Source organism: Idiotropiscis lumnitzeri, chromosome 3 (assembly GCF_059441095.1).
Source record: "Idiotropiscis lumnitzeri isolate Australia: NSW breed Sydney's pygmy pipehorse chromosome 3, RoL_Ilum_1.0, whole genome shotgun sequence".
Lineage (NCBI taxonomy): Eukaryota > Metazoa > Chordata > Actinopteri > Syngnathiformes > Syngnathidae > Idiotropiscis > Idiotropiscis lumnitzeri.
The window spans coordinates 20302758-20320528 of record NC_142393.1 but is presented as its reverse complement, the minus strand read 5'-3'; the positions used below and the strand labels follow the sequence as shown (position 1 = coordinate 20320528).

At 41.0% G+C, this 17771-nt stretch overlaps 1 protein-coding gene across 3 annotated transcripts; it reads right to left on the bottom strand.

The window, feature by feature from the left end:
- Positions 1 to 308: 308 nt before the first annotated feature.
- On the bottom strand, positions 309 to 15309 carry cdk11b (cyclin dependent kinase 11B). 3 transcript variants are annotated; one of them, XM_088290602.1, is made up of 20 exons: positions 15198 to 15309; positions 12822 to 12952; positions 12431 to 12570; positions 11604 to 11731; positions 11390 to 11528; positions 9273 to 9448; positions 8638 to 8760; positions 8440 to 8538; positions 8203 to 8352; positions 8039 to 8113; positions 6760 to 6971; positions 6170 to 6260; positions 5970 to 6091; positions 5781 to 5886; positions 5577 to 5698; positions 5388 to 5495; positions 4945 to 5061; positions 4508 to 4656; positions 1627 to 1816; positions 309 to 792 (listed from the first exon to the last, which is right to left on the bottom strand). In XM_088290602.1, the coding sequence occupies exons 2-20, from the start codon at positions 12936 to 12938 to the stop codon at positions 700 to 702; spliced, it is 2457 nt and encodes an 818-aa protein (XP_088146728.1). In that variant the 5' UTR covers positions 12939 to 12952; positions 15198 to 15309; the 3' UTR covers positions 309 to 699. The 3 variants fall into 3 exon arrangements, with proteins under 3 accessions (XP_088146728.1, XP_088146730.1, XP_088146729.1); XM_088290604.1 differs by having other exon boundaries at positions 9273 to 9409; XM_088290603.1 differs by lacking the exon at positions 15198 to 15309 and adding an exon at positions 15059 to 15185.
- Positions 15310 to 17771: the final 2462 nt, after the last annotated feature.

Below are 17771 nucleotides of genomic sequence, written 5' to 3'. Positions count from 1 at the left end.
TTGAACAGAAAAGCTCCACTGAAGGGGGACCGATCAAACTCAATAACTGACTTCTTTGCCTGTGTGTTTCGTTGAAGCGTCATAACATCTTGGACTGAGCAGATGTGTGCTGCTTTTTTTTTTTTGGTGGGCCACGAATGCAAGATTTGATTTATTCAATTCTAACAATGAAGAGCCATTTAATTAGAAATGGCAGAGCAAAGGCGGCGTGGCGACAAGCAGAATGACATCACCTTGGCCAGTTGGTGATATTTTCCCACTGCTCTGGCAACGCGCCGTTGTGTTTGCAAAGCAACACAATCACAAAACAGAGTTTAAGTCTTCTTTATTTCTGGTATAAAATATCCTCTTATCATTTGAGTGAACAGGCAGTTTTGAGTAGTTGTGCCAGATGGAAAGCAAATTCCGCATAATTGAATAGTGGCTCCATCATCACTATTCATAACACTGGAACCTCTCTCATGAAGTAAAAAAAAAAAAGAGAAAATAATAGACTAAACTAACTCCGAAAATTACCACAATAGACATGGCAACACAGATGGAGGAGAGTTGAACATTTTGAAACGTCATAGCCACCATTCTCGCTGCGAGACAGTCCTCGGCAACAATTTGCACCGATCGCATATTGATCTGCTTTGCAGTTCAGTCCAGTGGCAGCGTTCCGTGCGTGCGCTCTTTTTTCACAGTCATGGAGCATGCTCAGAATTTCAAGCTGAATCCAGGACCGACTGCAGATGCTCCCTGGTTGCTGGTGGTCAGGTGAAAGCCCGTGTCTTTCAGGTCGTCATCCCCCTGCAGACATAGGAGCCAAAGAACATGGACGAGGTTGAAGAATGAGAAGGAAAACAAACCGCAAGGAGATCATCTTAACAGCACAGGTGTCAACCTCAAAACCAAAAATTGGACAATATGAGGTGTGCTAGAAATGTTCCAGGACAGATGGTGCCTTGAGACTTTCCTTTGTTTCTTGACCACACACTAAAGCTCAAAACTCAAATTTGTATCTAAAATCATCTTTCTCGCTTGAAATTAACACAAATAATCCGTTCCAGCATGAAAAAAAAAGAAAAAAAAAAAACTAACACTTGTTTAAGAAACATAAAATCTGACCTACAAATGTGTGTACGGTTAATAAGAGATCTTATGACGACATAAGTATGACCCTGGAACCAACCAACCACTACCATTGACGGCTTAAGACGTCAAAGATCCATTTTTCTTTTTTTTTACTCGGCTGGTAGTGAATGAGTTAAAGGCTATACAAATAAATTTTACTTGACAAACGTCACGGAACTCATAGTGAGGTTACACTGTACTTTGTATATAACAGAAATCGATACATTTTATAATCATGGTCCACGCCAATAATGAGATTGGACAAGACATTCCTCCGATGCTGTTATTACGAAAGGTACAATTCCGATATGTTGGAAATTGAACTTCCTTGTGGGTAGTACCACTGCTGAATACATTAGGAGCGTCCGGCTGCGCATCATGGAAAACACGAGGAGGAACTAGGCAGACACAAAGCAGAGGCTTGTCGGCCTTTAATCTATTTAACACAGGCAGCCTTCGGAAAGCCTACTAGCTTTATGTAATGGAGAAAGTGGAACTTAATGGCCTTACCAGTTGACTGTAGCCCAGGCCTCCCTCGGGCGGCCGAGGACTGGTGCCTCTCTTTACCCTCTGTTGCTCACTCTTGGCCGGCCACGTGGGGAACATGGATGGGTCGATGGGCAGCGGCGTCTCGCGGAAGTACTCGTGCTTGAGCGCCTCATCGCACAGGATCCTCTTACTGGGACAGTAGGTGAGGAATCTGAAAGCGTATCCACAGTCACTTCATGTGGAAACGCTAACCAGTGCACCTCAGATTATTACCCTATTATTTTTAGTATAGTCCTCTTTGTGGTCTGAATAAAAACGCGATCCAAGGCCTACGACATTTGACGACGCCTGCTCAATAATATACCGCCACGGAAACAGGAGCTCAGAACATTCAGAAAAACTGCAAGCCGACACACTGATAGGAAGTTGCTGAAAAATGTCATCTGACAGTGATGAAGTGCTTCCAATATACTTTGTCTTTACAAAGGCTCAACTTTGTCTTCACGCTAGGCTTCTTGGCTGCCCCCGGTTGTCATGGTGACCAATGCAATGTCTCATTTTCTTGACATAGCTCATCAGCAAGGTCTGCAGGAGCCTGATAACGATCCTGATCATTTGAATCAGGTGTGTTGCAGCAGGGAGAGATGGAAAACATGCATGAAAGCGGCCCTCAAGGATCAGAGTTTGAGAGCCCAGCTTTAGGGGATTTCTTACAGATCGGTCACAGACGTTAACTCCAGTTTCCTCCCATTTGATCCTCATTTGTTTTTGCTTTTCTGTTTTCAAAATGTATTGCCTTAAGTTTTCTGTCTTGCTGCTTTGATGCCTTCCTTAGTCTACGAATATGCAGGCCTTAAACAACCTTCACATGAAGTTTGTATTTGGTCCAGATTTTAGACAAAGCTGACTGTGAACAACCAACATCTTTTGCTACATTGCATGATCATTTACCATTCTTATGAAGTTTGATAATCCTCTCCTTTGTTTCAATTGACAGCTCTAATAAAGTCATGATTTATGTTAGCCCACTCGGTGCAACAGCTCTCCAAGGTGTGATCTGTCTTGTTTAACTGCAGACTAACAGATCTAATGTGAGGCAGTGGAAAAAAATGGTATTGGTGCATAAGTAGTGTACTATTCTACAGGCCATTGTTGCCTTATAGGGCTGGGTGATAATTCAATATTAGTATATGTCACAATAAACCTGATAGATATCAATGTAAAGTGAGCTCCATATAATATTGTTAAAAAAAGAATAAAAATCAGGAATTAAACCGTACCGTCAGCAGAAGCTAAATTATGGCGTTAGGGCTGTGCCACAATTACAAGCATGGGACATTTGGAGCATAGAACGTGTGTTTTCAGTGCACAAGAACATTTTCTGGGAACCTTGTCCCCAGAATCAGCAACGAGGTGCGTGCGTGCACACGTGGCATTCACACATTGAATCAATGTGTGGCTTAACTTTAACTTGGTTCGAATAAATGAGCAGCCACCTCAGTGCAACAGTTGCAATGCGATTATACTAACACAATCAAATTGATGTCGAATTTAAGGACTTGCTAGTTTGACCCTCTAACACCACATTTCACCTGAATGCCCCCAAAAATATATAAAAAATTTGATTCAATATATATCGATATCGACGGATATTAAATACTGATATTGTGATACACTTTTTAACAATATCGCACAGCTCTACTGACTCGTCACGACAACCAGAGCATTCGAACCTTTCCAGTTAAATGCATCACCTTACCAATTTTTAATGCTGACTAGACAGAACAGTGCCAAATGAGATGCAATGACTAATGTGGACCAGGCTTCAAAAGGCAATCTTGGGATGCTTGCTGCTTTTCATGAAGCCTTGCACACAATTCTTTTCCTATGAAGCAAATGCTGGTGGAAATACTGCACTAGAGGTTCTTAACATCAGGGTGGGAATATTTCAGTTTGGAGGTTCTGTTGACACTTGAATGTTAACTTGCAATTGAACCCAACTGCATATCAAACTCTTTCTTGGACTTGAAAGGTTTGCAGGCAACAGTGCGTAATAGAGCAAATAGATCTAGTTGCCAACATATACCTTTCAACATTTATTCAGTGGTTCTGTCTGACACTTTCCAAACAAGAGTTTTTTTTTTTTTTTAAGCGTTGACCTCACATGGACTGAATCTCTCCTGGCTTTCTTTTTATGGCTGGAAGGGGGCCAAAAACTTCCAGTGAACTGTGATTCTCAGACTGCACAGAGCAAGTTTCTCTTTTACAGGTGCATGCAACGACTCTGTGGGTGGGTTGAAATATCTGGGAATGTCTCTCTTTCTTGCAGCTGCTCAACAACAGCAGACTTCCCTAGATGCATTGCTCTTGCAGGCAAAAGATCCCTCATCTTATCAAATACTATATGTTTGCACAAACATTTCCCGGTAGTGTGAAGCATCACCATGGTGAGTGTATCTGCGAAACAGAACACGGGGATGGAGCAGAGGCATGCTGATGAATCACCAGTCAGCTACTGTTGTCATGTTTTAAGTGAGGCGGCCAGAAAAGCACAGAGCGAATAAAAAGCTCTGGAGCCACTGAAGGAAAGAGCAACGTAAGAATGCATTGATGTAAGTGAGCTTTTTTTCCACTGTCAAATCCTGCTGATTGTAACTGATGTATCTGTTTGATATTTGTCTGTGGCTTACATCTGATTTGGGTATTCTGTCAGCATGGACTAAAACATCATCAGTGAAGGTTTTACTTCACGTCCTACTGTAAAACTACCACACAAATGTTATGTTTTACCACAACATAAGGCCAAACGTTAAAAGGTTCCGTAGTGAGTCACACTGAAGTAGATTTGGGGACCCAGCGCAGCTCTTAATATGGGGAAATGAAGTGCTTTAAATAAACTCACTTGTTCATTAAGTCGAAACCCTGGTCCGAGAGCAGCGCACCAAAGCGCTTTCGCAGGTTATTGTAGGGATGCTCTGTGAAAGACATCTTCTTCACAGCAGGCAGCTCGTTGTAGCCTGGCCAGATTTTCTCACTGGGTGAACCCAAATCCTAAAGACCACACAAACAACACAGGAGCCTCTTATTAGATAGACAGATGGATAATTCCACTCAACCAGACATGTTCAAAAGCTTCATCACAGGTAACGACTGCAGCATAATTTGAGAGGCCTGTATCAGTCCAAACTCATTCTGACAACGAGGGTGGCCTTCTTGGTTTCTTCCCTGGAGATGCTTAGATCCAGCAGCGCCACCATGCGGTCTGCTGCGGAAGTGCAGCGTGGGCTCACCTACTAAGATCGTTGCACCTGAACAATGATGATAAATCAGAACACTTACCTTGAATATTTTATTAATTTGGTCAATTTCAGATTTTCCAGGGAAAAGAGGTTTCTGGGTAAGGAGCTCTCCAAATATGCAGCCCACAGACCACATGTCGACAGCTGTGGAGTACTCCTGCAGGAAGGAGAAAAAAAACACAGTGGCAGTTCATAAAAACATAACGCAGACAGTCTGCCTGGCACGTTTCTACTTCGGTCTGTCTCGCTTCTGAAAGTGGATGTGCTGTGACGACCGCTGGACCTTTTCCACGTGTAAATCATCTTGTGTAAAAGTCAAAATTGGGTTTCCATAAGTTAAGTGATTTGCAGATGTTGGTTTATATTTGAAAATATATTTTAGGGGTAAAAATATCAGTGGTGACGACATGATCGCTCCGTTAAATGTGCAGTAGTATTTGCACTGTAGTGTGAGTGGCTGTCGTGCTTGTGATGCGGTTTTACCTTGGCTCCCAGCAGCAGCTCTGGTGATCTGTACCACAAGGTCACCACGACAGGAGTGTAAGGCTTCAGGGGGGAACCATACTCACGGGCTAAACCAAAGTCACCAACCTAAAACAACCAAATAATATCATTATGTAGCACTGCTAGAGAAAAAAAATACAGAAAAAAGATTACAAACCCCCAACCTACCTTAAGGATGCCCTTGTGACTAAGCAGCAAGTTGGACGTCTTCAGGTCCCGGTGGAGAATCCAGTTATCGTGGAGATGTCGGACTCCTCGAAGCAGCTGAATCATCAAAGTCTTGACTTCTCCTGCAAGACGGTAGAACGGTGCCGTTTCAGCAGGTTTTTACTATAGTACGCGTCATTCATAATCATCAAGATGATTCATCACCTGGCAGGAAAGGTTGCTTCATGGTTTCCATCAGACTCTTCAGGTCATGTTCAACGTAGTTCATCACAATGTAGATCTTGTCCATGTTGCTTCCAACAACTATTTCCTGCAACATGTTAGAATGGATGCAGTTAAAAGGGAATGCATGACTCTGAAAACGTATACGTTAAAAAAAAAAAGTCTTCTCACCCTGACTGTGACAATGTTAGGGTGCTGCGCTTTCAATATGGTATTTATTTCACGCAAAGACGTGATAGGGAAGCCCTCCTTTTCCTTTTCCATCTTAAGCCTTTTTAATGCCACGATTTCATCTGTAAACATGAGTGCAGTCAACAATTTGAGCTACAGCACCTACAGCCAATGGGCCCGCATCAAGTCTACACCCTTACCGGTCTTTTTGTCCTTGGCTCTGTACACCACACCATACGTGCCCTCCTCAATTCGGTTCAGACATTGGAATTCCTCCACACTGCGACAACCCTGAAAAACACACATTGGTAAGAGCAGGCACAGATGATTTTTCCATTGCATGATAGCTTGAAGTGAGCATCTAACATGTTTGATCTTTGTCGTCTGTCGAGGTTTAAAAACAAAACCTCAAAGCATCTGTTGTGTATATTGCATTTTTTTTTTTCGGAAATCATATCTCGAAAAACAAAAATGGATCGCTTGAAAGTCAAGATACAGCTGTAATTCAAACATTTAAAAGACATTCATCAATCCATTAACTGAACGGCTTACCCCAAACTAGAGCATATTAAATAATAATATATACTATCGGTTCATTTTAGACAAATACATAACTATACTACGTTAAGATAGACACACAACTATCTTGGGTGAGGAGTTTATTTGGCTTAGTGGATGCAAATATGAGGTAGAGTGTCTATTAGAGCTTTGACTACTATTAAGGGAAATACTGTGTGTTAACGGTTTAATGCTAACATTATCTAAATAAGTGTGACGCGTTGTCAGTTACCTGTAAAGCAGGCAAATATTTGGGCAGCTCCTTTTTGAGCTCCACAGGTGAAATTGGGGGAGAGTCAGGAATATAGTTTCCTTCAGGTGTGGGGGAGCGCGAATGAGTCTGCGACTGAGGCGTAGGGTCACCATCTTCAGCATCTTCTTCCTCCTCATCCTCCATATCCTCACCACTTTCCTCTGTGTCGTGGTCGAAGCGGGATTCTGGTACTGTTGGATGAAGGTCGAAGATGAGACGATTGTTCATTTTTATTCAAATGCTGCTCTCTAATTATTTGGCACTTGAATCACGCTATAAAATATAATGATGTATGATGAATTATAGCCCGAAGAGAGGTTAGGGTGTTAAATTACTCTTAACTATAATCAGCAGCAGTATCACACCAGTGCTTTCCAAACTGTGGCAAGTACAAGTGTCTGCGGTGAAAGAGTAAATCTGAAAATGATTACAGGCATCTCTTGCTATGCTCAAACATTCAGTGGTCTGCCTCCTCGTTTACATTTGGATCACAGATGTGCCTGCAGCAACAAGTTCTGAGAAAGCATTTCAGAAACCCTCATGTGGTACATGTTAAGGCCTCTGCACACCAACGACGTCAGCCGTCGGGAAGTCGGTACACACTGCCTGTTTGATGTAGCTCACAACGTTGTAAAGTCGGAGTTGTTGTTGTAGCGACTGGGGAGGTGTGCTCAGCCGATCCAACATTTAGAATCAGGTCGGGCTGTCGGGACAACGGATCACTATGATTGGCTGTCAGCATGCGAATCAGTGCACTGGACCAGAACAGACAAACGAACTTTGCTGATTTTCAAATCTCCTTGATGGACATAATGGCTGACTGGACAAATTAATCACTCTCATTCACGGCAGAGCGTCGTAATTTCACATCACCGTGAAAGACTATCCATTGACTATCGCCAATGGCATGGAGGGGTACTACATCTCTCGCCTGCGCAGAAAGTCCATAGAAGTTGGCGTCTCCGTCAACTTTTGCAGAGTGTTCTTTTGTCATTTCTCTGTCCGATATGCTGACTTCACAACGGCCGACGTCGGATTGGTGTGTAGACGCCGTCAAGTACATTTTCTTATTCAAATGTAATTCATTGAATTATTGACCACTCAAAACTAATACATGATGACAATCAAGTCCGATGTACAAAATTTAACTAAGTGCAGAATCTCAGAAACAGAATAAGGAAGGCCTAAAATATATGGTGGCCAGTGGCATGACAAAAAAACATCCTGACGAAATGTTCTATTAAGATCGGTGGTTGACCTGCAGGTATATGATTTCCATTTTCCTGCTCCTCTTCAAAGTCATCCTCTGACTGCTCCTCCTCACTCACTTCCTCTGCAAGAAGGGAGACCCCAATATTCAGCCTCACCTGGCAAGATACGGTTCACCCTTCAATCACAATACAACGTGGAATTGTTGATTACCTGCACTCTGCTCAGACCTCTCTGAGCCAGAGACGGAAACCGACTCTCCCTCCTCTTCCTCCTCATCCACTTCCTCTCCTTCTTCACCATCAGTCTTGCTGCTCGACTCCTCTTCCTCCCCCTCTTCCTCCTCAGAACCGGATCTTGATGCTAGATGAACAGACATCTGAATGAGTGAGGAGGCTCATATTTTCCTGCCGGTCACCTCAAGTGATCATATTTAGGATTCTCTCTTACCCCCAGAAGACTCAGCAGAGCTGGTTTTCCTTTCACTGTCACTGATGTCTTGCAGGTCTGCGAGTAGATCTTGAATCTCAGGCCTCTCATCCTTTGATGCTGCAAGTAAAACGCAAGTTATGCAACAAGAAAACTGAGCCCATGACTTTGTCTCTTTAATACAGCATTCAAGGAAATGTTTATGTGCCACAAACTCACTCATTTTCCGTATTTCACCAGGTTCTGTTTTCTCCCGAGGAACATGAGGAGGACTGCGACTGCGGTGACTTTGCTTCGGCTTCTCACCATACTCGTCTGGTAACATTCGGTGGTGTGAAGGCACTGCGGACCACAGAGTTTGGTTTTATTTGTGATGCAATGTGAAGCTGCCTCTTGCTCTGGTTTTACTTCTACAATGTTGCGTCATGTCAATCTGATTCATTGACAATTTAAGAGCTTTATTTTGTTCCTGCTTTAAGAAGAATTTCAATTTTATTATGCAGATTTAATTTATTTTTATTTAAATTTGTTTGCTTCAACACTGACAAAATAGATTTTTTTTTTTTTTTTTACTTGGTTTGAACCACTGTGTACTAGACTAATAGCCAAATCAAAATGTATGACGTAACAAAACTTCTGTTCAAATGGAAAAAATGTTGACATTTTAATTTGAACAATTTGGATATGTGCTTTTAGTTGTTCTAAGTGCATTGCAGAGGTATCCGATCAGGACTTTGTATCTGAAAATATTCCAAATCAAATGACTCAGTGTGGGGAAAAATGTGATTGGGATATCTCTAAAGTGATTGATGAGCCAACCAATTCAGGACTCCGAGCCAGATTTGACTACTGACCGTCTCGACGACCCTCTCGATCTTTGCGTCGCTCGTCAGCCCTCCTCTCACGGTCCTTCAGCTCTCGTTGCTCTTTCTGCTGCTCACGCAGTTTTCTGTCACGCTCTCGCTGCCGCTCCTGCTGTTCCAGACGATCCCTGTGGTCCAAAAAAAACCCAGGAGATTCCAGTCGGGGTCTGTCCGGACAACCAGAAGCCCAGTTTTGTCAATGCAATGTCATTTTTTCTTTTTGTTAGAAACGTTACTACTAAAACAGACATCACAAAGTTAGTACTACAGCAATCGTAAAATATTGAAACGGTTGCACTTTATGTTAAAAGTCTATTAAGTGTACTCAGCTTTATAAAAAGAAACCTGCTTCAACATTTCTCACACAAGGTTTAAAAGCCACACACGCACATTAAAAAGTACAATGCTGCCTTGCACACATTTGTGTGTGTGTGAGCGCCTTAGCCTGAAGGTGGCAGTAATGTTGCATGGGTAGTGTTGATTCATGAGGTCAAGAAGAATTACACAGTCAGCGAACTAAACTAGTAAAACATTCTGGCAAAGAAAATTTTTGACTTGGCTTCCACTTTGAAAGAGACAAATGGGAAAAGATGTGATGCTCTGTTTGAAGGTCCAGGAATCCCTCGTCTATTGCGGTTCATTGGGCCATGAACCCCCAACGAAAAGTGAAAACCGCAAGGTAGAAGTTCATTTTTTTAAATTATTTTATTTTTATTATTTCTCAAATGTCGTTGCGTTTCATCCTGACAAGGTTCCCAACCTCCTAAATACTTGTAACACGCCAAATCTAATTTGGAAAATTTAAAATGAAGATTACCACCAATTACGATGGAACGTTGGTAAAAACTAAGTTTTAATTTTCATCCTAAATTTGCTTACCTTAACTAGGATCCCACGTTGAATTTTATCCAAAGGTCCTTGTTGATGTTATTTTGCAAATCGAACGTTAAAGCATAATTACTACCAGTGACAAAGTGCACTGTCGCTGGGTAAAAGTAATCATGTCATGTTTGCTTTGCACAATAACATCAACAAAGACCATCGGATAAAATTCAATGCGGGATCCTAGTTAAGGTAATGACTTTTAAGACAAACTTTAAGAAACATTTTATTTGCCAATGTTTCGTCGTCGTTGTCTTGCTGAGCAAACCGTGCTTGTCGGATGGCTTAGCGCCTACACGGCCTTTTACTTTGCGCTTATCCGGCTCGACTCTGTCTAACTAAATGCCACATTCTAATAACGTTATACGTTTCCGAACAGAACATTGTTCGAAAGTGTCGTTCGCTTATTGTATTAATGTGGACTGGCAGATAAAAGAAGGGGAGATGCTGGGATGATACGCAGCTAATCAGCTCACAGGATAAATCCATTTGTGCTCTCATTGGTCGGTCTCAGGGCCGGAAACCAATCACACGTGTTGTATGACTTCCCTTTGGTATGTACATAGCGAAGCAATTCATCTTTCTTATGGACTAATATTTGGGAAAAAGCAACACAACAAGCAGCGAAAAGTGAACCGCGAAGTGGCGAGGGATTACTGTACTTGGAACTAACAGACAAATTAACATCTTGAAGTAGTAACACTCAGCATCTCATTTGGACAACTGTTGACCATCTGCCAAACTTAAACACTGCAATTTCAGGGAGGGCAAAATACAAACAAAAAGGGGGAGAAAACAAAGCAAAAATTGCCAAACCTACTGTTGGAAATAAAAAAGGGAGAAACAGCACAGGGTAACACAGAATTTAAACTACTATGCGTCCCAAAATAAAATATGCACAAGAAAAATAATGTGTGCAAATGTTGCAATTTTGGCATGATTGTGTTTATGGAAACACATTTTGAGCAAGGAGCTAACCATCAAATTCATGAAAAGTAAACAAAATTTTGGTGAGCTAAAGAGAAGCTATCAGCTGAGATATTGACACTCCTGCAGCAAATTAGCCGCGTCATCGTTTAAGCCACGAGGAAGTCGTGGCTTATACAGTAGTCCCAACTTTACGGTAATTGGAAAAAAAGCTTCCCCAACAGGGACTTGTGGTAACTTCAACTTTACTGCTCCTAAACAACAATTTTAGCACGGTGCCTTTTCCATGTTTTGTTCACCTCTCTCTGCGTGAATGAGCTCTAGCCTGCTCCCTTCGCTTCTGCCTCTCCCAGTCTTGCCGGGCTTTGTCTTCTTCCCACTGACGCTTCCTGCGATCTCGCTCCCTGTCTTTATCTTTGGCCCGTGCATGCTTCCCTGCTGTAAAGGGAATACACCTTCAGTGGATGAGGATGCATATTTTGCGCTAAAAACTTAAGGAATGAAGTCCCTCACCACCCTCAGCCGAGTGGCTGCGATGGCGTCTTTTGTCTTTTCTCTTCTCCTCTTTTCTGTGATGAGATTTCTCTTTTCTTGCAACTTGCTGTGGAGGCTTAATAGCTAGGGAATCATCTTCCTCTCCTCTGTATTCAAAAATACAAACAAAATATAATTGTGAGACATTTGCATCAACAAAGTTCACTTAGTGTGAAGGTGATATTTTACCACAATAACCACAAAAGTGGTACAATTTGCAGTTCAATACAACTTCACTTGTATGGCACATTTCACAACAGCAGCACTTGTAACAAAGCCCTTAAAATAGAACAAAGACGCATTTTGGATGGCCGAGTGGTCTAAGGCGCCGCCGCGTTCAGGACCCAGTCTCCCCAGGAGGCCTGGGTTCGAATCTCGAATTTCCCCATTGTGGGACTAATAAAGGCATTATTATTATTATTATTATTATTATTATTATTATTATTAATAATATTCAAACAAAATGAGGGAAAGTGCAAATTTTCCCACTTCACTCCATGATGATCTCCGACGGCACACTATCATGCCGACCGTGGTTGGAAATCACTGGCACGGGCCAGCACTACTAATCTGGAAGGATGTGAGCAAATAAAATTGACATGGCTTCACAGAGAGACTGAAATTTGGTATAAAAAAAAACAATATCGTCCGGAGAAATATGTCTAAATCATTTGACAAAATGATATGTTTGGGAGAGACAAGGTTTGAGATTATACAAATTTGTACATAAAACAGCCTCATGGAAAGGATTGTGTTTCATTTTGTGCTTCTGTATTTATCTTATTGCTGATGATTGGCACACGCACCTGTCCTCTGTGGAATCCTGACGAGTGTAGGGCGAATTGCGAATTGTTATTTCCATCCCTTGATCCCGTAGTTCTCCTTCCTCCGGGGTCTCTCGTTGGGCTTCCCGAGCATCCGCCTGTGGAACAATGCTTTGGGAAATCTGTGGGAAAGACAAAGAATTATTGATGAATGGAGTCACGTGAATGGAAAATGACACCGCAGTAAAAAAATGTAGAAAATAAATAAGAATTACACACACACACCCCTCACACAAACAAAGTATATTTGAACACCAGATCGTTACATCCATCATTCTTAAAACTGAAAGTGCAAAATATTTTTGTAAATGTAGTAAGATCACAATTTCATCCATTAAATACATGTAGAAGTTGGTCTTTGGATGTACTTTACATTGTTCGGTTGCTTGTTATCGGTTTGCTCTTCTAATTCCTTTCTGCGTTTTTTCTCCAGGAGTATTTCTTCAAGAGTTTTAACTTTCCAGGTCTCTTTTTCGTCCCCCATCAGCATCCACTCTCCACCACCTACAACACAAACACACACACATTTGAAGAGAACATCACTGAAGTGCCAAAGAAAAAAATGCATTATTATGATTCGAATAAAATTAATGAGTCTAAAATAGAATAGAACAATGATTTAATTGTGTTGGCACTAATTATTGTACAGGGTGTCCATAAAGCCACCGTATCATTCTTTTTTTAATTAATAAACATGTTGCCTCTACTACTACAGTTTTAAGTTGTAAAAGCACCAAAGCGAGATGGAAAACATTGCTTATTTGTGCTTTCATTAGGAATACCACGAAAGTTGTTTATTTGCTCAACAAACTTAAAACAAAGCCCATCTACCAAGGTTACTTAGAGACTTGAAGGTATATTCTCATTATTTTTGTTTCACAGAACAATTATGGATGGACAGTGGTTGTGACCAGTAGCTTTTGTTTATAATTTTGAATTTCTACATACATCTGCAAAACATTGTACTACGATATTCGTCAGTAATATTTGACAATGAAGAATATCAAATTATGTCCACAATTACACTGATTTTTGAGAATACTTATGGCACTTAAAAGTCTCCTATTACTCCATAATGAAAGATAGCATAATTTTGAGCCGCAGTAAGTACTGGTGTACCCCTGCCAACTACTCGATCAATCTAGCAAATTTTCACCAATTAATGATATAGTGTTGACAATTGGCCCTCATTGTAATGTAGTAGGGACACAACAGCAGGGCAGCCAGTGAGAGTACAATATATGGGCCCAATGCACACTGGAGAATATGCCCCTTTATTACAGAGAACATCACACTCTCATCTTAAATTACTTGGCAAGACTCCAGTTAACGCTTAGCCCGGATGATTTTAACATATAGCAGAACTGCCTCGGCAGGGACAATATCGCACATAACTCAATCAGGGTTTGAAGCAAACAAAGGGCAACATATACGTAAGTAACGGCAAAATGACGGTTAATTAAGACGCACATTCAAGGAACATACACTTACACAAAATACTTGAATAATATTGATTAATATCCTTATAACAACCAAATTTTAGCAGTAAATGCCGCAATGCATTTGTGAAACCGAAGCAAGAAATATAACTAAACTGCCAACCTCTCAAAATAAATGTACACCAACTGCTGAAATTGTGTCCTTTAAAAACATGTGATAAATTAAACATCGTTAAAAGTGTAGCAAACGGGTATGGGGGCTTGGACAGGCGAGCGGATAGGGGAGATGCACATGGCTACCTTCATCAAATTATATTGAGCTGCCCTCCACTGCCAAGTGTGTAAAACGAATAATTTTGAGATTACGAATGAGATGCAGAATAAACAAAATTTAACATAAAAATTTTGAGTGCGTTGAAAAGGATGGATGTGTAATGAATTTAATGGGAGGTGAACAAATTGAGAGCTTGCACTTAATACTGGTTAACTGCAAACCTATTGATTAAATTAGTAATCATTTAGTTTTCGATTAATTGCACCTCGAACGCTATAAGTACATGATTTTAAACACTATTATAAATTTGTAGTGTGATAATTTCCTTGTTGAAAAACACAACTATTTTGGACATTTCCAGTGAAGACGATTTGGGATTTCAAGCAACCAGCGTGGACACAGAACAAATTAAACTTTGTGTCTCAAGCCTTTACTGCCGCAACTTATGATGTCCTACATTTGTGATTCAAAGACCGTTCGCATTAACTCAATGCTATCATTTCACATTGACGTTTCTTTTAACACTTCATCCTCAAACTTCTTGTTTCTAATACGCTAGGAAAATGTCAAAAGGGCTACACATGGTGAGCGAGAGCTCCACGTGACAAAAGTCATTGAATAACTATATTATCATAACCATTAATTTGATGAGGTAAAAATAGTTCAGGGGTATTTCCTTTGTTTCAACGTCGTTTGGCACTTTTGTCAAATGAGGACTTGTTTCATTATTTACCATCTATCCGGTACCGCAATCGTACTTTCAGCGGTTTGACTTCATCTTAATACACAGATCTAGAAGGAGAAACTCCTGCTTTCAAAACGACTAGGTTTAGTGCTAACGTCAACTAGCCAATCATCGGCACGAGCGACATTTGCCGCAAACTACTTGCAGCTTACTTCTTGTGGGACGACGAAGTATTGCTTATTGAATACGAGGGCTTACACAAGGAAAGGCTGTATAATTACATTGCTGGAATTTACATGCTAGGACAGAAACTAGTTACATTTGTCAAGGATCAAGTTGTACATAACAAACCTGGAATATGGTCAGCACTGGCCCACCGGAAGTCCAAAAAACACTCCTTCTTCGTTGATAAAATGAATAAGTAAATAAATAAATAAATACCGAGCAACCAGCAACGAGTTGTGTTGGCGCCACCCTCTGGTTTGGAATGTAGATAATTTGTATTTGACGGGTTGTGTTAGACGTAAACATTCCTGAAAACATATGGGGAAATACATGCGCCAAATTGATATTTACCTACGGCATTTCCTGAACATGTAGGGAAAAAAATATAATTATCCAATTTAAAAAATTTATACAGGACATTGGTTTAACGCCAATCTATGTTATACACATTCATATAGTTGGTGATCAGACAGGCACCAAAAAAACCACTGTATGTCCCTTAAAGGGACGCTTGATTGACGTTAACATGAGCACTTGTTTGCATGGAAAAATGACATCAGTACGGACAAAGAAAGTTGATTTACTGCATGCATTAAAGAAAAAATAAACTCAAATGATCAATTCTAAATCAAATTAAATATTTGCAAATTAAAACACTGCAAAATGAAACACTGTGAAACAATGTTTTTTTTTTAAACAATCAATATCAATATTCTTTTGGTCTCCTGGGCAGATGTCACATTTCACCTAACTATGGGGTTGGGGAAGAACAGATATTAAAGCAAATATTTAAACAAAGTGTAAAATGTGCACTTGACCTGGATATTGTAAACATACTTAAAACAGCGCTTCTATTGCTATGAGATGATAAAAAGTGAGGCATTGTCGCCATAGCTGGGTTCCTAGAAGTACTCATAAGCTTGCTGTTCCTGCGGGATTAAGAATGTCAACGCAACTCAACTCAAGCTCCTTCTAGCAAGTGTATGTTATACAATTCCTAACATACTATTTGGGACATCGCATTAAAGGATTATCTGATCACCATTTATTTGCACATATAAAGCAATTTCCAACTGTGGGGCAAATCATATTGCAAAGTGAACCCTCGCTACTTCGCGGTTCACCTTTCGCGGGTTCAGTGCTTCGCGGGTCTAAAAAATATCCGGGGGCATTGTAGTTTCGCCGAGCGGCACGACGGAGCACTGGAGCGGTTAGACGGCCGGCGTGCGCCGAAGAAGAGCGTGGGCGGAGAGGAGAGTGGACGAAGAAGAGCACGTTCCCCCGGGCACAATTTGGGACGACGTTTCGCACGGTTCGGACCGTACCAGAGCTCCGGCCAGTGTGCGTGGCAGTTAAGCCGAAGAGGAACAACTTCCGCCCGGGCACTAGCGGGGCGACATTTCGCTCCGTTCGGGACCGTGCGAGAGCTCCGGAGGAGACCGGCCGACGTGCGTGGTAGTTAAGCCGAAGAGGAACACCTTCCGCCCGGGCATGAGCGGAGCGCGAGGCTGTCAGTTATGAATGAATACATGAATAAATAAATAAATGAAGAATGCCACCTTTCATTTCACAGGGCACACCGGACGGCGTACCAGCAGGTAAAAGTCGAAGTAATTAAATAAATACAAAAAGAAGTAATTGAATAAATACAAAAATAATGGCTGGGGAATAAAAAAATAAGTTTTAATAATATTTTTTTTTTTTGTTATAACATGAATTTCACTCTCTCTCTCTACCCGTATATATATATATATATATATATTTATTTATTTTTTTTAAGCATTTTTGAAGGTGCGCCGCTATTTCGCACATTTTTTTTTTTTAAGCATTTTTGAAGGTGCGCCGCTACTTCGCGGATTTTCAGTTTTCGCGGGTGGTCTCGGTCCCCATTAACCGCGATAACCGAGGGTTCACTGTATTCCATTACTAGTTTAAAAAAAAAAGTAAGCATATCCTGTACACGTTTTGCACCTGTTTTTTAATAAACTTGAATATACTATATATATTTGTTCAAATGGTTCCATTTTATTGGCATCCATCGAATCACTTTCATTACAGAAATAAAACTACCCTACTGGTAGACTCCAGCTTGTACAAGGTGGTTATGCAGAGAAACGCAGACTGCACAGCGTGAGGGCGAGAGTAGATACGTCTAACTAAACTACAGTGACAAAAACTGTTGAAAAGTCCTTCCTGGCTTCCAGTGGCTACAGTACATGAGCCTTTGTACCTTTTTACACAGACTCTTTTTAGTTGACTACAGAAGTCAAGAATGTGCTAGGGAGGCCTGCCATTGACTGCATTAAAAAAAATAATACACATTCACACACGCGCACACACTTTGGTTTAGCAAAAAACTGTGAAAGCTGCACATATTCCGGACATTTTGACATCAAAATATTTTTGTTTGGAGACAATCGAAATTAAAAAATGAATCACACGGAACAAACCAAAGGAAGCTACTTCAATCTTGCTGACCTGAAATGGATGTAACACACACCGAATGCACAGTGACTGCTTTGTGACGTCTGAATCTACAACTGGGACCGGGGGCAATACTTGGATAGATAATCACATCTTTTCCTAAGCAGGTGGTGCATTTTGCTCGAGTTGATTATTTGCACTTCATAGTTGTATTCCCATCTGTTGCATTAGTTGTGACTCGAGACAAAACTTGAGGTTAACATGATAGAAGCCACT